The sequence below is a fragment of the Chionomys nivalis genome, chromosome 22 (genome assembly GCF_950005125.1).
Source record: "Chionomys nivalis chromosome 22, mChiNiv1.1, whole genome shotgun sequence".
Taxonomy (NCBI): domain Eukaryota; kingdom Metazoa; phylum Chordata; class Mammalia; order Rodentia; family Cricetidae; genus Chionomys; species Chionomys nivalis.
Genome location: NC_080107.1, coordinates 46,069,316 through 46,091,290, shown reverse-complemented (window position 1 = coordinate 46,091,290; position 21,975 = coordinate 46,069,316). Strand labels below are relative to the sequence as shown.

The window sequence follows — 21,975 nt, the reverse complement described above, 5'->3', positions numbered from 1 at the left end:
TATTTTCTGAGACAGGCTTTCTCTGTAGCTTTGGAACCTGTCCTGGAACTAGCTCTTGTAGACCAGGCTGGCCTCAAACTCTTAGAGATCCTCCTGCTTCTGCCTCCTGAGTGCTGGGGTTAAAGGTGTGCGCCACCACCACCCGACCACAGGAAACTTTATAATGTGTTAAGGTGTTAAACTAGGCAATACTGATTCCTTTTCAACTGGAAGTAGTGAGGATTAACAGTTTCTGGTTTGGGAGATGTGTGAACTCGACCTCCTGGGGGGTCACCCTGTGTTAGGAAAACCAGCAGGTCACTGCAGATGTCCCTCAGTCACCACCCAGCCATCAGGGAGATCCTGGGAGACACACATTGAGCAGAGATGGCCACCGTCTACCCCCACCTTGGCTCTCATCTTGCTTGGGATGATGGTATGTGATCAAGGCCTTGACTTAGAGGATGAGCAAAGCCCAGGGAGCCAGGGAGGCTGCTTGTCACAGGCCCTGCCACACCGCAGTGAGTCTACTTTTGGCTCCTCTTCACATAGGCGATCCCATTGTAACAATCCGAGATCAGGCAGATCGAGCCTCTTGTGGGTAAACGGCTCGCCCAAGATCAGAGTCAGGGGTCCTGCTCTGCGGTACTCAGAAATGGTCTGATTGATTTATTTAGTCCTGAGAACAAACCCAAGCCTCTCACATACTAGGTAAGATCTCTACTGAATTAGCCCTGGTGCCTCTCCTTCTTTAAATTAAAAAAGAAAGTTTATTTTCCATTTAGGCTGTATTTCTCTGGGTATCCCTGGTTGTCCTGAAACTTATTCTGTAGACCAGCCTGGCCTCGAACTCACAGAAATCTGTCTGCCTCTGCCTCCCGAGTGCTGGGATTAAAGGCATGCGCCACCACGGCTGGCTTTAACATTTTTATTTATTAATTTTGTATGCGTGTGTATGGGGGTACACATGTACCCTGACAGGAGGGAGGTCAGATGACAGCTAGCTGAGGCTGGTTCTTTTCTTCCACAGCGTGGGTTCCTGAAATCAAACTGGGGTCATTAAACTTGGTGGCAGACCCCTTTTCCATGGAGCCATCTTACCAAACCAAAGCCTCCCCCCACCCACCCACCCACAGGGTTTCTCTATAGCTTTGGTGCCTGTCCTGGAACTAGCTCTTATAGATCAGGCTGGCCTTGAACACACAGAAATCCACCTGCCTCTGCCTCTCAAGTGCTGTTATTAAAGGCATGTGCCACCACCACCCGGCTTTTCTAAAGATTATTTTAAAGGCAAGCACTGTGGCTCACAACTGTAACCCCAACACTCTAAAGTTGAGTCAAGAGGATCTCAGCAAGTTTGAGGTCAGTCTGGGTTACATAGCAAGATACACAAAAGACTAATTTTATTCTTTAAGCATTTGTTTTGTTGTTTTTTTCTTTTGTTTGTTTGAGTGTTTTAATATATAAATTTTCTTTTTTTGGTGTTGTTTTTTGTTTTGAGGCAGGGTTTCTCTGTGTAACCCTAGCTGTCCTGGAACTCGTTCTGTAGACCAGGCTGGCCTCGAATAATATAGAAAATTTCAAATAAACTTTGTACCTAGTGTGCCCTCATAGGGTCCTCAACAGTCTCAACTGAACACTGTAATGCCTTCCTGCTCCCTGGTTTTCTGGGGAACCATGTCTGGGCCGCATGTTCTCCCCACTGTTTAAAATATGGAAGAAGGAGAGAGCTAGAATTCACTAGGTATCTAGTGGCCTTAATTTGAGGGCAATAAGCACCTCCTTGCTGAACCTAAGGAGCTAGTTAGTTCCAGTTTCTAGATGAGGCTCGGGCTGGTGAGGCCACTCCCCACGCTCACCCCTGAGTGCTGCTCCCATGTAAATGAAACTTTCTCTTCCTGGCACCAAACTCAGCCACTAATAGTTCAAAGTTTGTTTCTGTCTGAGTAGTCATGGTTCCCTGTCCCCCTTGCTCACTCCTGTTTCCCTTGTCAGCCATACAGGGTTGGGTCCCTAAAACTTGTTTTTTGTTTTGTTTTGGTGCTGGAGTTGAACCTAGGGCATGACACAAGTTTGTTAAATGTTCTTCCAAAGGCTGTTGAGCTGGCTCAAAAGTTAATACCACAGCTGTTCTTCCAGAGGACCTGGGTTCGAATCCCAGCACCCACCTGTTACTTCTGTTCTAGCAGAATCCAAAGCACTCTTTGGATGCTGAGGGCATTTCTCATACGTGGTGCACAGACACACATGCAGGCAAAGAAACTGTACACATAAAATAAATATTTTAAAAATCCTCTTCCACCGAAATTTATCCCCCCTCCTTTTATTTTTCCTTTTAGAGTCTCAGTAAGATGTTTAGACTGACCTTGAGCTCTGGAGCCCAGCCTAGTTTTGTGTTTGAATCTTCTGCGTCGTCTCTCCAGCAGCTGTGATCACTGAGCTGTGCCTCAGGCCTGGCTTATGAAACGTTTGATGCTGCTGTCTTATTGAGAAGGTGTGGTTAGGCTAACTGCGGTGGACCAGTAGACATGGCTGTGAATGGAAGTTGGCAGGTGTCAGTGGTTCAGCAATTCCTTCATTTTTCTTTTCTTTCTTTTTCTTTTTTTCTTCTTTTTTCTTTTTCTAAGGCAGGGTGTCTCTATGTGGTAGCCTTGGCTATCCTAAAACTCGCTCTGTAGACCAGGCTGGCCTCGAACTCAGGGATCGGCCAGCCTCTGCTTTCTGAGTGCAAGTGCCACAACTCCTGGCTCCCTCCTTTGTATTCGTTTGGTTTTGGGTGCTGGGAACAGAACTCAGGTGTTTTTCTTTTTTCTTTTTTTTTTTTTTTTTTTTTTTTTTTTTGCTTTTTCGAGACAGGGTTTCTCTGTGGTTTTTGGTTTTTTGAGAGAGGGTTTCTCTGTGGCTTTGGAGCCTGTCCTGGAACTACTCTGTAGACCAGGCTGATCTCGAACTCACAGAGATCCTCCTGCCTCTGCCCCCCCCCCCGAGTGCTGGGATTAAAGGCGTGCGCCACCACCGCCCTGCTTCAGGTGTTTTTCTTTTCCTGTTTTATGTGTATGTGTGAGTGCCTGCCTACATGCATGTGTTCCACGTGTGTGCTGGTACCCAAGCAGGGATGCTAGAAGACAGCGTCGGCTCTCCTGCAGCTGGAGTTCCAGGCAGTTGTGAGCAGGCTGGTGTAGGTGCCAGGTTCTTTTGAAAGAGCAGTTAAGTTCTCTCAGCTGAGTATCTTTGTATCCCCAGAAGCCAAGTTCTCATGAATGCCTGGGAAGTCTTAGCCCAGCATCCCATCTCCCAATTCCCCCCCCCCCCATTTAAAGACATTAATTCATACGGCTCTTAGCCAGAATAGTAGAAAGGTGTTGATTTTTTGTTTGTTTTGGTAGGTATTTTGTTTGTTTTTCTAACAAAGTATGTTTGAAAAGTATTTTTAACTAAATTGAGAAAGAATAAGAGGGAGAATAGCTATTGGCCACTTTGTGGGTATTCCGGATATCATATGTAAGGCTTTCAAAGGTTCTATTTAGTCATTTGTTTGTTTGTTTTGGTGTTGTGTGTGTGTGTGCACCTGTGCAGACAGAGGTTGACTTCATCTTGTCTTTCTCTGTCACCCTTATCTTTTTTGTGTGTGTGAGGCAAGGTTTCTCGCTCATCCTGCAGCTCTCTGTTTCTGCTGGGTGGGCTGGCTGACACCTGTCTGTCTCTGACACACCTGTCTCTGACACACCTGTCATACCTCCCCAGTGCAAGGATTAAAAGTCCCACACCACAGCTGACTTTTTCTCCGTGTGGAATTTGAATGTGAGTCCTCAAGCTCTAGTGACTGGGCCACCACCCCTGTCCCTCAGTGTTTTGGTTCTTGAGGTAAAGATTTCAAACGCTTCCTCTACTCTCCATGGCAAAGAGAAGCATGGACCTTTAAAGGGAACTGGTCCCCTTGGCTTGTATTTATTTATGCACAGCCCAAGTTGTGTGCGGGCTGCAGAGATGGGATGGCATTTCCCTGGGGAGAAGTGGTGCATAGATCTCCCCCTGAGAGAGCTGGTGACACCGGGCTGGTCATCTCTGTCCCTCGCTTTCTGACCTCTGCGTTGTGGTGATGCTTTCCTTCCCGGGGAGGCACTGGGGCGAGTGCTCGCTTGCCTGTACCGTGAGTCTGGTGAGAGCTAGAGAGTCAGTGGGAGTTATAATGAAGAGGAGGGCTATGGGAAGAAAAGCCCTGGTCCTTGGGCATGAACTAAGGACTCTTGATGCTGGCTGGTTTCACAAAGGCTTGGCATCACGGCACTCTGCCTTCCGGTTTTCACACAGACTCTTTGTCCTTTGATTTAAAATTGATTCTTTGTATGTGTTAACAATAAAATAAGACAACCTGATATTAGGCTGGGTGTAGTGGGTCACGCCCAGAGTCCCAATATGTAGGAGGCGGAGTCAGGAGTCTTGGAAGTGTAGGGTCTTCTCATCTACATATCAAGTTTGAGGTCAACCCAACAGAAAACCCTGTCTCAAAAACCGACAAACATAAAAACAAACAAGCAAAAAACAAAACAATAAAAAGCATCAAAACAAATTGATCTTTGAAAAATGCCTACAAGACACTGTTTTGTAAAGCAGTCTAGTTCTCAGGAGGCCATACTACAGTGTGTTTTCCTTTTTCTTTAAAGAAAAGAAAGAAACTGAGCATGGTGGCACACACCTTTAATCCCAGCACTCAGGAGGCAGAGGCAGGCGGATCTCTGAGTGTGAGGCCAGCCTGGTCTACAGAGCAAGTTCCAAGACAGCCAGGGCTACACAGACAAACCCTGACATGAAAAAAAACAAGAAAAAAAAAGATTAAAAAAAAAAAGCCCTCGAAACACTATACTGTGGCTGCAGAGACAGCTCAGCTGGTAAGACTACTGACCGTGCTTGCACAGGATTGGGGTTCGGTTTTCAGCACCCCAGCTCCCAACCATCTGTAACTCCGTCCAGTTCCAGGGGATCCAAATCCTCTTCTGGCTTTTGGACACCTGCGCACATGGGGTGCACATACGCTCAGACACACACATAAAACAAATAAATAAAAACCCACTTGTACCGGCTGGTTTTGTGAGTCAGCTTGACACAAGCTAGAGTCATCAGAGAGCCTCAGCTGAGGAAAGGCCTCCATGAGATCCAGCTGTAAGGCATTTTCTCAATTAGTGATCAATGGGCGAGGGCCATTGTGGGTTGGGCCATCCCTGGGTTGCTGGTCCTGCGTTCTGTAAAAAAAAGCAGGTTAACCAAGCCAGGAGTAGCAAGTCAGTAAGCAGCACCCTCCATGGCCTCTGCATCAGCTCCTGCCTCCAGGATCCTACCCTCTTTGAATGCCTGTCCTGACTTCCTTCAGTGATGAGCAGCAATGTTGAAGTGTGAGCCAAATAAACCCTTTCCTCCCCAACTTGCTTTTTGGTCATGGTGTTTTGTTGAAGCAATAGAAACCTGACTAAGGTTTACTGTATACTTGGATCTACTAAATATATAATTTTAAGAAATCCTAGAGTTTAATAGTTCTCTTGGGCTATTTTTACCACTTTTTAAAGCAGATACTTAAGTCACATACTTTCTCCCCTCACAAAGTTGGGTACTTGCCACTTGAGACATCTAATAAATTATTCTGCATATCAGCTTAGCTCAGGATCGATTTCTTCTCAACAAAGATAACTTAGATTTAAAAATATTTACTTTAGGGACGATGTATGTGGACATTCCTGTAAGTGTTTAGACAAAGATGTTTGGATTGCCTGGGTGTCTGTGAGTCTGTAAATAGGAATTTCACCGTGGCTCTGAATATTTTCAATCGCCTTTAATTGTGTGTTGGGGGGCAGGAGCAGGGCTGGTGTCTCCCTTCTTGCCCCCATCTTCCTTGACACGGGGTCTCATTCTATCTGAAGCGCTTCACTTCTTAGGTCAGACTGGCTGGCCAGCAAACCCCTGAGATCTGTCTCCAGTGTCAGGATGATAGGCACCTTCAGCCACGCCTGACCTCTGTGTGGGTCCTGGGGATTCAAACTCAGGTCTTCATGCGTGCATAGCAGCACTTCTAGCCACCGAGACACTCTCCAGCCCGCGTGTGTGATGTTCTTAATTGTCATTATTATTCTGGGCAAATGTCAGTGGGAAACAATGACATGACAACGCCATGGACTGGGAACAAAATGAAGACAACTGGCCGTGTGCCAGGTGAGCGCAACAGGCGTGGCGAGCGTGGGTGGCGTGGCGTTTGTGCGACTTACCTTCCATTCTATTTTTTGAGCTTCTTCTAAGAGTATGGTTGGGGTTCTTGCCTTCCAGTGGTTTAGGGTGTGATAAGAAGGTAGCAGGAAATGATAGCAGGATGGGGGCTGGGGAGATGGCTCAGCCGTTAAGAGCACCGGCTGCCCTTGTTGAGGACCTGGCTTTGGTTTCCAGAATTCATTGTGTGCTGCTCACAACAAGCCCTGAGGAATCCGACGCCCTCTTCTGTGCCCTGCAGACAGGCACTCGCACACATAAATTCAAATGAGAGGGCTTAGCTCTGTTGGAAAAGAGTTCCATCCGGGTGGAGTGCTGAGGAGTAGTCAGTTGTCAAGGAAGCCTGGATCAGGTCGGGTGGAGACCAAACTACCCTTCCAGGAAAGAGGAAGCGAAAGACAAAAGAAGAGTGAGGTGTGAGAGGACCCAGAGCTCTCCATTGAGCCAGGTGTGCCTGGGTTGTAGAAGGGGCCTGAGAAAGTGGTAGAGCCCAAACCACTGTGGAATTGGCTTCCCCCTCAGAACAGGTCAGACACCTTCTACCTGGCTGTAGGTAACTAGCCAGGTTCCTAGTCTTCGTCCTGATCAGTGGAGCACGAAACTCAAACCAGAACTGGGAAGATGGCCCATTGAGGACCTGGGTTCGCATCCCCAGAATACAGGTAAAAAGCTAGGTGTGGCTGTACAGGGTTAGTGGTTGGGTGACAGGAAGATCACTGGGGTTTGCTGGCCACCAGCTGAGGGGCAGGTTTAGTGAGAGACATTGTCTTAAGGTCGAGAGTGATTGAATAGAGCATCTCAGGTCCTCCTCTGGCCTCCATGCACACACACACACACACACACACGTATCGTATACACACGTGTGCACACACCGTCCTCGTATGAAACTGGCCATCACTTCTCCCTTGCCTTCTGTATCTGTTCGGCCACTAGGGTTACCAGCAATGGCTCCCCAGCTTTTCAAACTACAGCTTGAGTATTTTCAGTTTGCCTGGAGGTGACTCACACTAACCAAATCCCCAAGGCTGATGAATAACAGGGAATGCAAATTTGAAACTTCACGAGAAGTGGAGACTGGAGTTTCTCATTTACTGGTCTGTACATTCCTTCCCCAGAGGCTAATCTATGTGGAAAATGAGATTCTATATTGAGTTTCCTGGAGAGCGTAAAGTCCAACCAGGATCGGATGGGTTTAATGGCTAGTGACAGCAAGCTGTGGATGCTGGAGGAGCCAGTGTCTGTGGGTAGGGTGAGGGGTGGGGGTGGAGCTAGCAATGGGAGAGAAGAGAGGCTGAGGGCTACAGTAAACCCCCCACCTCTCATTCAAGCTCTGTTTGATCCCGTATCTCGCAGATTAGGTCCAGCATCTGGACCGTCTGACCTGCTCCAGCATTTCCCATGCCAGAACCTACTAATTGACCCCCCCCCTTTTTTTTTTTTTTTTAAAAAAAAAAAAAAAAAGATGCCGGTTCTGGTGGTGCAGACCGGTAGGATTTGCTGAAGGAGGCAGAGGCAGGTGGATCTGGAGTTCGAGGCCAGCCTGGTCTAGAAGAGCTAGTTCCAGGACAGGCTCCAAAGCCACAGAGAAACCCTGTCTCGAAAAACCAAAAACAACAACAACAACAAAAAAAGATATTTATTTTATTTATTTATTTTTGTTTTTTGAGACAAGATTTCATGATGTGAAATGTGAGCTTTGACTGGCCTCAAACTCATGGAAATTCTCCTGCCTTTGCTCCTGAGTGCTGAAATAAAAGGTATATGGAACCAAAGCCTATTTGATTAACTTACTTTTTTTTCCCCTTCGAGACAGCATCTCTCTGGGTATCTTCTCTGACTGTCCTGGAACTTGACTCTGTAGACCAGGCTGGCCTCCATCTCATAGAGACCTGCCCGCCTCTGCCTCCCGAGTGCTGGGTTAGGAGATCCACCCGGAGGTAAATGGAGGTCAGAGGACAGCCTGTGGGAGTCAGTGCTCCCTCCACTGTGTTTCCACTGGGGACCGAACTCGGGCAGGTGGGTGGGTGGACTCCGAGGCAAGCACCTGTTCCCCAGATCTTTTTCACCAGTTCCTCCTCGTTCTTTAGCCTTCAACTCTGGGTCCTCCTGCGTTGGCCGCCCAAATATCGGAATTACAGGAGGAAGCTGCAATGCCTGGCTGCATGTCTTGTTCTTTACAACAAATTTAAAACCTACAAAGGACCACAGAGATGGCTCAGTGGTTAAGAGTTCTGGCTTCTCTTGGGAAGGATGTGGGTTCAGTTCCCAGCATTCACAGGCAGCTAGCTAGCCGCTGTCTGCAACTCAGGTTCCAGGGGATCTGAGAGCACCAGGCACACACAGACAGCCGTGCAAGCAAAGCACCATACATGTAACAATGAGTAATAATTTGTTTATTTATTGGTTTTCTGAGACAGGTTTTTTGTTTTTTGTTTCTTTTTTTTTTTTTTTTTTGCACCCCTAGCTGTCCTGGAAGTCGCTCTGTAGACCAGGCTGGCCTCAAACTCAGAAACCCACCTGCCTCTTTCTCCCAGGTGCTTAGATTAAAGGCATGTGCCCCCATTCAGGGCTAATAAAATAATTTTTAAAAGTCTAGCAATATCTTAGGTCTAATTTGCCTTTTTTTTTTAAGAGTGGGCGTGGCCTCACGCTTGTGATCCTCTCGAGTCAGACTTCCAAGCATCTTCCATGACCATGACCATATGTAGTCTTTTGTGTTCCTTGTGGCAGAGTATTGTTGAAAGATGGCAGGTGAGGAACACGGGCGGGAAACAGAATACGCCATGCAGAGAGCGCTTGGGTATGGAGAGTTTATTTAGAGGGCATTGGGAGGGTATGAGGGGAGAGAAAAAGAGAGAGAGAGAGAGGGAGGGAGGGAGGGAGGGAGAGAGAGAGAGAGAGAGAGAGAGAGAGAGAGAGAGAGAGAGAGAGAGAGAGAGAGAGAGACTGGGAATGGGTGGCACCTATGTCATGCGGATTCTACTTTGCAGAGATGTCCACAGAGCTGTCTCTGTCCCATAGGCTTATTTTACAATGTGACCTCCAGCTCCTCGCTTTGAGTGCTGCCCTGGGCCTTGTGTCCCTTCCCTGGACAGGCGTGCAGACAGATCTCTGGGACTGTTACTGATGAGGATGAGGGCTGGGAGTAACACCACATGATTTCTGAGGCAGGATGATAAAGAAGGCATCTGCTTTGGCTTGGTTTGGACTGCTTTTTGTTTGGTTGGGTTTTTCTGTTTTATTTTGGTAGGTGTTTGTCATTTGTTTGAGACAAGGCCTCATTGTGTAGTTTTGGCTGGCCTGGAACTCAGAGATCCATTCACCTGCCTCTGCCTCCTGGGCTGGGATCAAAGGTGTGCACCACCACATCTGACTGCTTTTTGTGTTTTTGGTTTTTGTTGTGGAGTTTTGTTGTTGGTGGTCTTTTTTTTGAGACAAGTGTTAGGAATATTTCTTAATATTAGCTCCCTAATGATGCAAAAATTCCCAATCAAGCCAAATTAAAAAATATCCAGGATAATGGGAGATCTGCGCTCTAGGGTGGCCCTGAGGGGAAACGGGAAGCTGCTGGAACACGACACCCAGGAGGGAGAAAGGGAGACCACGTGTTCTTCTTTGGGGGGGGGGGGAATCACTTAAGTACCCTGGGGAGTGGTCCTGACCCCACCCCCAGGGAGGGGTCAGGACCTGGCCTGATGGGATTTGAAGTCCAGACCAGGCCTGGGGGCTGGGATAGATGGGACTGGGACCTACGTTCCCAACTTAACAAGGTTTTACTCTGTAGGTTAAACTGGCCTAGAACTTTCTATGCAGCCTAGGATGGCCTTGAACTTGTGGCCTCAGTGTCTTGCGTGGTTTGGATTCCACACCTAGGTAATTATTATTGTTGTTGCTATTATTGTCATTGTTATTATTACAAGCCGTTTGCAGACAGTGTGCGGTCTTGCTCAACGACGTGGGTCTGGAGCCAGGTCTCAGGGCTCCTCTCCAGTTACAAACTTGCTGAGTCATTTTGGACAGGCCATTCTACCTCGGTTCCTTCCTCTGTGAAGGTGTCAGATCTGAAACAGGCCTGCCTGAGAGCTTTCCCAGCATCACTCGGTACCTGTGGCTCCTCCCAGCTTTTCTTACCCCGCCCCCTACCCTAAGCCTCTCCCTCCCTGGGGCCCTAGCTTCTCTTTCCTCTCTAACTCAGCCCTTTTGACTGCACACTGTCTTGGTCTCTTGGCTTGTTCTTGCCCTGTTGGTTCATTGTTCCTCTCTCTCCTCTCTCGATATATTCCTGCCCCCTCTTCTCATAGCTTGGTCTATTCTGCTGGCTATGTTCAGTCTGGACTCTTTCAGCTGCATCTGGCTGTGCATCCCCCTCATTTCTTTTTCTTATTTATTTATTTATTTATTTATTTATTTATTTATTTATTTATTTATTTAAGACAGGGTTTCTGCAGCTTTGGAGCCTCTCCGGAACTAGCTTTTGTAGACCTCTGCCTCCCAAGTGCTGGAATTAAAGGCATGCACCACCACCTGGCTAGATTTTTTTGTTTATTTGTTTATTTATTATGTATACAATGTTCTGTCAGAATGTATGCCTGCGCACTAGAAGAGGGCACCAGATCTCATTGTAGGTGGTTGTGAGCTACCATGTGGTTGCTGGGAATTGAACTCAGGACCTCTGGAAGAGTAGCTTTTAACCTCTGAGCCATCTCTCCAGCCCCTGCAGCTCCTCATTTTTACAATAAAAACCTTCTCCTCAACTATACCCTGGATGGTCATGTGTACCAGACTTTCTTTTGGGTTACCAACCAGCTCCCAAATCATGACATGGAGGCTTCTTACTAGTTATGAATGCTCAACCTTAACTTAGGCTTATTTCTTGCTGACTCTTATAAAAACCTGTTTCTCTTCATCTGCGTTTTACCTCAGGGCTTTTTACCTTTCTGTGCATCCTACTTCCCTGATTCTTATATCTGGTTAGCGGCTGCGTGGCTTCCTAGACTCTTAGATTCCTCCTCCTCCTTATTCTCTCTGCCTGCCAGCCCCTCCTATCCTTCTCCTGTCTACCTATTGGTCATTCAACTCTTTATTAGACCAATCAAGTGCCTTAGGCAGGCAAGGTGGAAGAGCAACACATCTTTACATAGTTAAACACACATCCCTACCTTGTTAAACAAATGCAGGGGAAACAAATGTAGCACATCTTCACATAAAGTAATGCTCCTTAGCGTAACCACATCTTTGCCCAGTTCAAATTACATTTCACAACCGTCATGTCCTCGCTTTTATTCAGTCTCATATCTGTGAAGGAAAGCTGCTGCAGCAGAATAGAGGGTCTTGCTAGCAAGAGTTGGGGCAAACAGGCTCAAAGTAGCTTCCCTCCTCCGAGCCCTTCTGTCTAGATTGCCACCAGGAGGGGCCACCCACATTCAGAATGCATCTTCCTGATTCAAAAAAGGTGTAATCTAGGAAATCCCTCTCTGGAGTGCACAGCATCTTAGGTTTTAGTTGATTCCAGAGGCGGTCAAGCTGACAGCTAAGATTAGCCATCAGTAGTGGTGTCTGTTGCAACAAGCTGGGCCACCAGTGATCCCCTTGTGTGTTTGACTCATTTCTAGTCAGCAAACTTGGGGGAGCTAGCCAGCCTCAGATTCCTCCACCTAAATGTTCAAAAGTTCCAGAACCAGGGGTCAGAGAGCTGGCTCAGCAGTTAAGAGCTCTGGCTGCTCTTATAGAAGGCCTGGGTTCAGTTCCCAGCACCCATGTGGTGGCTCGCAACTGCCTATAACTTTAGCTGTCTGGGATTTAACACCCTGATCTTGCCTCTGAGGACATTCACAGACATGTGGCACACACACAAACACACAAGTATATAAAATACATAAACATTTTAAAGTTGAGGGCTCAGATTAAGTCCTGATTCACAATGTGTGGCTGGGCACTCCATGTAGGTTATGATGGTTGTAACAGCCTCTGAAGCTGCAAACTCTCCTTAGAACTTTTATGCTCTGTTCCCACACTGCACCTCAAAGAAACGCCAATAACGTTAATAGGGGGTTGCAGATGTCTGACCCTTGCACAGCGGGACATAAATAGAGTCATTAGACGCTTTCCGTAGGCTGTTAGGCCTCCTGAAGGCCTTAGGTATCCTGGGTGTGACTCTTTAGGCAAAAGTACCCGGTCTGTTTTGCCAAGTCAGACTTTTTGGTTGTGATGGGAAAATGGCTTAGCCAATTATGCACTTGCCTTGCAAGCACTGAGGACTTGGCTTTGGATCCCCAGCACCACATGAAAGCTGGGCACAGTGGTGGAGCTTACAGCCCCAACACTATGGAGACAGGAGGACCCCAGGGGCTTGCTGGCATGCCATCCAGGTTCAGAGAGAGGCCTTGTCTCACAAAAGAGGTGTTGTCAACATGGCTGCCAAGCCTGATGAACCTACTGAGTTCTGTCCCTGAAACCTACATGGCGGAAGGAATAAAGGGCTCCCACGGGTTTTCCTCTGACTTTTACATGCACGTGGAACACCACACATATACCACACACAAACACACCACACACATACCACACACACACACCACACACACATACCACACACACATAACACGCACACACACATATACCACACACAATACATACACCACACACGCACACTACACACACCACACACACATACATACACACACACGCTCATGTGCAGGTTTTTGACTGAGCGGCCTGAAAGGTTACTGCCTTTTCGTTGCTTTAGTAGGTCAGAAAATAGACAAGAAAAATAGATAGCATCATTCCAGAAAAGCTTACCAGCAGCGGGCCTGGCTTGATAGTAGCCATCACACCTGCTAGAAACATCTTCTGGCTTCTTCGGGTGTTGGAACACCGGGGATTGTCTGAGAAAGTGGACTGTGCAAACAAGCAGATGGAGAAGAAAACCTGGAGCAGGAAGTGGTGGGGAATTGCCATTCTAGCCCCTGGGGGGTGGAGGCCAGCCTTGGCTACAATAGTCCCTTCAAGGCTAGCCTGGGCATACAAGAGATCTACCTTGGAAGAGGAGGAGCAGGAGGAGGATGGCGACCTAGAGAGACACCACTGAAAGCAGTCAGGCAGGGGAGAAACCACTTTGGATAACTCTAAGCAGATCCATCAACCTGAAGAACCAGGGGCGCAGGGAGCAGTTCCTAAAGGGGCCAGGCTCTGTTTCCTTCAAACTGGCGTTTGGTCATGAAATCATGACTGAAAACCTAAGCAGTTAATTGCACACGTGTGCAGAGAAGAGTCTCTGTGGCAGTACTCAGTGGATCTCCTCACACATGCCGGTCTATAAAAAGATTTGCTTATTTAAAAATAAACAATGTTTGTTTGTGGTATGGATGCACCCCCACTCACACGCTTGGAATGAAGGGGCTGGAACACGGCTGCAGGTGTAAGCCAAGCTAATACTCATTTCAAGCCCGGGAAGGAGGCACGGTTTAGGATCCCGGCTACTGAGGCTGAGGCAGACTGGTCACCTGCGCCCATGGGTTCAGGGTCAGTCTGAACAGCACTGCAGGGCCCAGTGCGAAAGCTGCGCTTATCGTGATCCTTTGGTGTGGCAGAGACCAGAGTAACCTCACAGAGGAGAGGATGTTATTTTGCACACCGAATGCTCGGCCCATCCATGGGCACGTCAATCACCACGAGTATGTTTCTGGGACACCTTTTTGGTTAGACCCAGGCAGACACTCAGCTAGGACCCTTTTTAGAAAGTGTCCTTTAAGTGGTGGGTGTACAGTTCTAGCATTTCAGGACAGTTGGTCTACATAGCTAGAATCTGTCTCAAAAATTAATGTTTCTGGCCGGGCGGTGGTGGCGCACGCCTTTAATCCCAGCACTTGGGAGGCAGAGGCAGGAGGATCTCTGTGAGTTCGAGACCAGCCTGGTCTACAAGAGCTAGTTCCAGGATAGGCTCCAAAACCACAGAGAAACCCTGTCTCGAAAAAACCAAAAAAAAAAAAAAAAAAAATAATGTTTCTTTAAAACAATAGTGGATGACTAGTCATACATACATACGTGCTTATGCATGTGCGTGAGTCTGTGCACACGCATACACACAAATATCTTTTCTTTTTTCTTTTTTTTTTGGTTTTTTGAGGCAGGGTTTCTCTGTAGCTTTGGAGCCTGTCCTGGAACTAGCTCTAGACCAGGCTGGTCTCAAACTCACAGAGATCCTCCTGCCTCTGCCTCCCAAGTGCTGGGATTAAAGTTGTGTACCACCACCACCTGACCCTGTTTTCTTTCTTTTATGGCGCCTAGATTTTGCATGAATAGATGGATGAAATCTTGTATGTTTATGTGACCTAAAAGCAAAAGTGAAGCTGCCTTAGGAGGAGAAAGGGGACTCACCGGAGGGGCGGGGTTAGAGAGGTGAGACTCTGGGCCTCGGGATGTGTCAGGCAGTGCACGCTTCTATGGAATACTTGTTAAAGTACTAGTAAAAACTTTATTTTTACTTATTGTCATGGATGTGAAGACTATAGGCAGGTTAGATCTGAAAAAGGTGCCCAGACACAAACACAGTGCAAAGAGATTGAACCCTGCCAAGATCCCTTCAGAGTTGCAAACCAAAGCCACTTTCCTTGGATTGTGTGAGGGACTGACATCAGGAAAAGCATAGGAAACTGCTGACCCCGGGAGGATAAACCATGCGGTGTCTCCGTGCAGTGGGATGTTATCAAGCCCTAACAATAACGACGTGCTGGCCTGTGCTAGGACTCAGGTGAACCCTGGCAGTGAGATGGGTAAGGGGGTGGAGCCAGGCGTGGTGTACAGATCTTTCTAGATAAAACAGGAAGAGCAGGTAAATCTATGGAGAGCTAATTCAGACTGATGGTTGCCAGGGCCAGAGGCTGAAGAGTAGGAAATGACTGCTTCATGACACATGGTGTGTGTGAGAGTTAGAGAAATGTTTTGGAACCAGATGGAAGCGGTGGCTGTGCAAGCTTGAGAATATAGTAAACTCCACTGAACCATTTACTTCAGAATGGTGAGTTCAAGCCAGGTGTGGTGGCACAAATCTGCGATCCCAGCTACTGAGGCACAGAGGCACGGGGATCTGAACTGGTTAAACTTATGTTACTGGGATAATTACCTTGACCAAAGCAACTTAGGGAAGAAAGAGATTTTTATTCACTATGGACCTCTCTCTGTAGACCCGGCTGGCCCTGACTTCACAGAGATCCTCCTGCCTTTGCCTCCAGAGTTCTGGGATCAGCTGGGAAGAAAGGTGAATGACACCATAGTAGGCCAGAAGAAAGAGTGTATTTTGGCTTAAGGATCCAGAAGAAGAATCAGCTAGAGAGGCAAGGGATGCTGGCCGAGGCGGGGAGCCGGTTGGTCTTTATACATACAGGAAGCAGAGAGGAGACAGGAAGAGGAGGAAGGCTACAAAACTGTAAAGCCCGGCCCCAGTCACCGACTTCCTCTAGCAAGGCTGTACCCCATAAAGGCTCCATAACCTCCTCCAAATAGTGCCACTATCTAGGGATCAAATACATGTCCAATGGCAGGCATGTCTCTTTCAAACCATCACAGGGCCATTAGTTCAGAGCCTGTCTAGGCCACATAAGAGAGTTGCAGGCCAGTCTGTGAAACTTAGTAAGATCTTATCTCAAAATATAAATAAAAAAACAGGACTAGGGTAGGGTAGTCAGGCATATGCATGTCTGAACTCTCAGGCTTGGGAGGTGGAGGCCAGAGGAGCCAGAGTTTTCGGTTCTCTTCAGCTCCGTAGATAGTCTGAGGACGCTTTAGACTACATGAGATCTTGTCTCAAACAAACAAACAAAAGCTCCAAAGATTAAAAGGAAATAGGGTCGGGAGTGCACCCCAGGGGTCTGACATTTGCCTAGGTTCCTTCAGTGCTACGAAAATAGGCGAGAGTCAGCAAGGTGGCTCGGGTGGTAAAGACAATTGATCAAACCTGCCGACCTGAGTTCGAGCCCCGGACCCACCTGATGGAAGGAGAGAACCTAATCTCACACGTTGTTCTCTGACCTCCACGTGAGCACTGTGGCACCCACAAACACACACAGTGAATAAAGAAAACATAACATAATATTAGAAATAAACCAGGCGAGGGTGTTCATTCCTGTAATTCACATTGGGGAAGTAGAATCAGAAGGGCAACCTGGCCAACTAGGCCAGCCAAAAGCCCCCACCTCTGTAAAATAAAATCCCAAGTGGGAAGTGGTCAGGGAAGTCACCTGACGGTAGCCCCTGGCCTCCACGCACACCCACACACACATACACACACGCACAAATATGCATGCACACACACATAAAGAAGATCGCTCGTCCTGGGGCATCTTGCTCGTGGCTATAATGACAAACTGCTGATCTGAGAAGTCCTCAGTCTTCAGAAATTAAGAGCCAAGATGAATGCCTCAGGAGACCCTGCTCATCCTCAGCCGGAGGAGGTGTCATTCGAATTCCTCCCCGCTGCTGGAAGAACTGCCTCCCTGTTTAGTCTCCTTAATGAAGGACTGGGGACTCTTGTTGCTTAACAGGTTGGGAGGGCCTAGCAGGTGCTATTTAAGAAAACACACGTAGCTGGACTAAACACAAGGAATTACTCTCCGTGGAAATTAATTTCTACCAAACCAGCTGTTAATTGATCTACCAACACCAGCATTTGATGGCTCCCAGTCCTCTCAGAGCATTTGGGCGGTGGGAGCTAGAGCTGCAGATGATGGCATTTGTGGTATGTCTGGGATGGCATTCTTTTTTTTTTTTTTGGTTTTTCGAGACAGGGTTTCTCTGTGGCTTTGGAGTCTGTCCTGGAACTAGCTCTTGTAGACCAGGCTGGTCTCGAACTCACAGAGATTCACCTGCCTCTGCCTCCCAAGTGCTGGGATTAAAGGCGTGCGCCACCACCGCCCGGCCCGGGATGGCATTCTTGTACCTTGCTGTCATTACAGTGCGTGACCCTGGATAACTATTTGGTTCTGTTTTAAGACCACTACAGTTCGGAGGGCTAGACACACCACCCAGTTTGCCTTTGGGACAGTTCAATTCCACCAGCACGTGATTGTGCAAGGCCCTCAGCTGAGTGCTGTGGGAATCCCCAGGGAACTGCCCAACACCTGTTTTCAGATTCTCTTGTATGACATTTCTGGAAATTACAGTCATGATTTTCACTACCAAAAACCCATCTATTCTAGTTTTGAATGTCTAGTTGTATGTTATATCAAAAATACACTGGAGAAAATAGCCAGTAGTTTGTTATTTTAGAGGTATTTTCTTTGGGTTTTTTGTTGTTGTTGTTGTTGTTGTTGTTTTTCTGTTTTTCCTTGGAAGGGATCAAACCTAGGGCCTCTCCAAGGCTGGGAAGTGATCTACCCAACCTACTTATTGCTTTTCTATTTTTATTTTTATTTAACTAGAATTCATTTATTTATTTTATTTATTTATTTTTTTTTTTTGAGACAGGGTTTCTCAGTAGCTATAGAGCCAGTCCTGGAACTCTGTAGACCAGGCTGGCCTTGAACTCACAAAGATCCGCCTGCCTCTGCCCCTCTGAGTGCTGGGATTAATGACATGCACCACCACTGCTTCGTGCTATTTTTGTTTTTTTTAATTGTTATAATTTTATCTCAGTTTTTTTTGGGGGGTGGGGTTTGTTTTTGTTTTGTTTTGTTTTATTTTTGAGGCCTGGTCTCACGTAGCCAAAGATGGCCTTGAACTCCTGATCCTCACGCGTACTAGGCTCATAGATTTGCAGGTCTACAAGAGTACTGAGCTGCTGAGCCATTTCTGTAGCCCAGCAGGTCCCTGTCCATCAAGCCGGAGTGTGTCGTCACCCTTTGGCTGTCTCTGGACGAGGCTTTCCTCTTCCTCTCTAGTCTAGCCAGCACTACCACTTGAGAACAGCAACACAGTCATTGTAAAACTTCTTCTGCCCCACTTAAACTGCCCTGCACTGACATGGAGAAGTGAGCTATACCACAGGTTAGCAGTGGGCACGGGAGGCGAGGGTGCTCTGCCAGCTCAGCAGGGGTGCGGTCCAGCTGGAGCGGAGGGTTCCCTGCACTCCCTCTGAATGCCTTCCCAGATGCACAGGAGGCGGAGGCTCAAGGACTTTGGAACGCTGCCGTTTTTTTCAAGTGGCAGTCCGCTTTTAGCCCTCCATCCCTGGGCTACAGGAACACCAAGGGAATGCAAACTAAGATGGGCAGATGCCAGCTCAGTCAGACTCAGTGCCGATGTCCTCTGTCGGGGAACAGACTCAGACTACTACCAGACGCACACAGAGTCCCACTTGTTTATCCAAAAACGATAAACAAAACTGGTGAAGGAAGGCGCTCGTCTGAGTTTGATCACCCAGCGTGCACAACTCCCTGGCTTCCGTGGGCATAGGGCTGCACGTGTGTAACTAAATCTCTTTAAAAAAAACAAAATACAGGTACCTACTGATTATATAGTTGAGGGTGACCTTGAACTCTTGATTCTCCTGTATCTGAGTGCTGGGACTACAGGCATCCTCCACCGTGCCTGGTTTATGGAGTGCCAAGGATTGAATTTGGGGCTTTGTGACTGGTGGGCAACCACTCTACCAATTGACCTATATCCCAGGCCAAAGTAGCTGACTTTTTTTTTTCTTCCGGTTTTTGGTTTTTGAAAACTGGGTTTCTCTGTAAATTTGGAGCCTGTGCTGGAACTAGCTCTTGTAGACCAGGCTGGGCTCGAACTTACAGAGATCCGCCTGCCTCTGCCTCCCATGTGCTGGGATTAAAGGCGTGCGCCACCACCACCAAGGCCTTTGTTTTTGTTTTGTGTGTGGGAGGGGAGTGCACGTCGCTTGTGTGTTAGTGGGGAGGTCAGAGGACAACTTGTGGGAATCGGTTCTGTTCTTCTACCATGTGGGTCTTGGGATTGAACTCGGATTGTCAGGCCTGGCAGCAAGTTCCTTCCCTACTGAGCCGTCTCACTGGTCCACACAGTACCTATTCGGGTGTATTGTTGATGTACTGTTGGCATGGAAATGGACGTGGCACTCGTCTGTGGGACAGACTCACTCCATTGGTATGGTTTGTGTCACACTAAGCATTGATTCACGGGACTTCCCCTTTTGGTATTCAGATTGGGAGCTGCGGAGAAAACCTAACAGCAGCCCAGCAGCTTTGAAGAGACTTGCAGTGTTGCTCCCCGAATCTCGCTGGCTCTGTAGCAGTGGTTGCTTTGTTTTTAATCTGTTGAGGTCTTGTGAAAACAGCTCCATGTTTATGTAGATAAAGTCAGCATTGTGTCCATCTGACCACTTGGAAATCTTGAGCTTTCTTCTGTCTGGCAGGCCACCCCTTCAAAGATCAAAATAAACAGGAAAATAAGCCGGCGGGATAGACAGTTTCCTTCCAGTTAGCACCTGCCAAGTCAGAATTTATAAGGCAGATTTGGGCTCCAGATGGAGCGGCCATGGTGATCTGTTTGGAAACATCCCTCACCAATGTGTGCTAAACATCAGAGCAAATTACAAAACTGGTCATAAAAAAAATATTTATTGAGACAGGGTCTCATTGTGTACCCCTGACTGTTCTGGAACTTGCTATATAGACCAAGCTGGCTCTGAATTTACAGAGAGCCACCTGCCTCTGTCTCCAGAGTGCTGGGATTAAAAAGGTGTGTCCTAAAATATTTTCTTAATTCACATGCACCACAGGTCACTGTCAAACCCTGTCAAGACCAGATATGAAAATAGTTCAGATTGCCACATTCATCCAAAAAGATAACTCTGGCTAGCTCCCACTGCCTTGTCTCTAGGGAAAAACAGAATGATTTAGCTCAGATTGATTTCAAACTCACTATGTACCAAGGCTGACCGGGAACTTTTGATTCTCCTGGTGCTAGAATTATGGGCTTTGCCACCACACCAGGGTTAGGAGACAGTGGAGTGGGACCTGAGACTGTGCTTGCTGTGCAAGCAATAGGAACTGATTCATGTGTGTGTGTGTGTGTGTGTGTGTGTGTGTGTGTGTTCTGGGAACACATGTTTATGCGTGTGCACTCCCATATCCACATGAATGAACGACAGAGGAGGACAATGTCTATCTTTTTCTAAAACTCTACCTCATCTCCCGGAGGCAGGGCCTCTCCTGTGAGACTGACAGCTAGCAATAAACCCGGCAGCAGTCCTATCTCCCACACGTACCAGGGCTGGGGTACGGGAGGACACTTGCGTACAGATGACGGAGCTGAGCTCGGCTTCCTACTCTTGCTGTGCAGTGCTCTGGGTTTTTTGTTGTTGTTGTTTGTTTGTTTGTTTTTGTTTTTTTGAGCAAGACAGGGTTTCTCTTTGTAGCCCTGGCTGTCTTGGAACTCAGGCTGGCCTTGAACTCAGAGATCTTCCTGTCTCTGCCTTCTGAGTGCTAGGATTACAGGCGTGCACCACCACTGCCCTGCGGCTTAGATACTTTTTTTGCTGATGCAAAGCAATTTATTAACAGAAAATAATTTGAGAAGTCCTGTTCACAGACAGCAACCATGACGACCCCCCTTCCTTCAGGTGCTGTCAGAGGGAATGGGGGTGACATCCTCAATCCGCCCAATCTTCATTCCTGAGTGAGCAAGAGCTCTGAGGGCTGATTGGGCTCCAGGTCCGGGGGTCTTGGTCCTGTTTCCTCCTGTGGCGCGGAGTTTGGTATGCAGGGCAGTGATGCCCAGCTCCTTGCACCTCTGGGTCACATCCTGTGCAGCCAACATGGCTGCATACAGAGAGGACTTTACCTTAATTCCACCGGTCACCCGGCAGGTGGTTTCCTTGCCAGAAAGATCGGTAACATGGACAAAGGTGTCATTGAAGGACGCAAAAATATGGCAGACACCAAATACATTCTGTCCTTCAGCCACTTGAGGCCCAAGGCTGATGACTTGTTCTTCCTTCTTTTCCTTCCCCTTGCAAGGTGCCATCTCTGAACATCATCTCCAGACTCCTCCACCGGTTAGATACTTTTTAAAAAAAAAAAAAAGATTTATTTATTTATTATGTATACAATGGTCTGCCTGCATGTATCCTTGCAGACAGAAGTTGGGCACCAGATCTTATTACCGGTGGTTGTGAGCCACATATGGTTGCTGGGAATTGAACTCAGGACCTCTGGAAGAGCAGTCAATGCTCTTAACCACTGAGCCATCTCTCCAGCCCCCAGTTAGTTACTTTTTTGAACAACCTTTTTGTACCTTACTCTGGGAATTAGAATGCTCCTGGAGATGGCAAGATTGAATAATAATAAAAAAGTTTATCATTGTTTATTTGTAGAATTCTGTGGGGGTTTTTTGGTGTGTGTGTGTGGTGCTAAGGATTGGATCCTGGGCTTTGCATGTGTTCAGCAAGTGTTTTACCACTAAGCTACCTTGCCTTTTTTTTTTTTTTTTCTGTGCAGTCGTCACCATCCTGAATTCTGGATCCTGAGATCATAGGCCTGTGCCACCATGCCCAGTGACACCTCTTCTATATATAACATTATCATGTCATTTTTTGACAAGTTCTTCCTAAGTTAGATGTTTTGCTTTTAAAGGGCAGTTTCCTGTATACCAGACTAGCCTTGAACTGGCTGAGGAGGCCCTTGAAATTCTTTTTTATTTATTTGTCTGTGCTTGCCTGGTGCCTGTGGAGGTCAGAAAAGGGCCTCGGATTCCCTGAAACTGCAGTTACAGACAGTGGCTGAGAACTGCCCCTTGAGTGCTGGGAATCAAACCCGGGTTCTCTGGGAAGAGCATAGT

The 21,975-nt window shown here is 47.4% G+C and overlaps 2 protein-coding genes across 14 annotated transcripts in view; one reads left to right on the top strand and one right to left on the bottom strand.

The window, feature by feature from the left end:
• The window catches only part of Fnbp1 (formin binding protein 1), a 127,471-nt gene that overhangs the window by 6,470 nt on the left and 99,026 nt on the right, over positions 1–21,975 (top strand). The gene's annotated exons all lie outside the window — the stretch shown is intronic.
• LOC130864631 (40S ribosomal protein S14-like) lies at positions 20,755–21,175 on the bottom strand. The gene has a single exon (XM_057755291.1). The coding sequence runs from the start codon at positions 21,160–21,162 to the stop codon at positions 20,755–20,757; it is 408 nt and encodes a 135-aa protein (XP_057611274.1). The 5' UTR covers positions 21,163–21,175.

What these genes read in the sequence shown, in the direction of transcription:
- LOC130864631 (XM_057755291.1), bottom strand. Translation starts at nt 21,162, where the DNA reads ATGGCACCTTGCAAGGGGAAGGAAAAGAAGGAAGAACAAGTCATCAGC.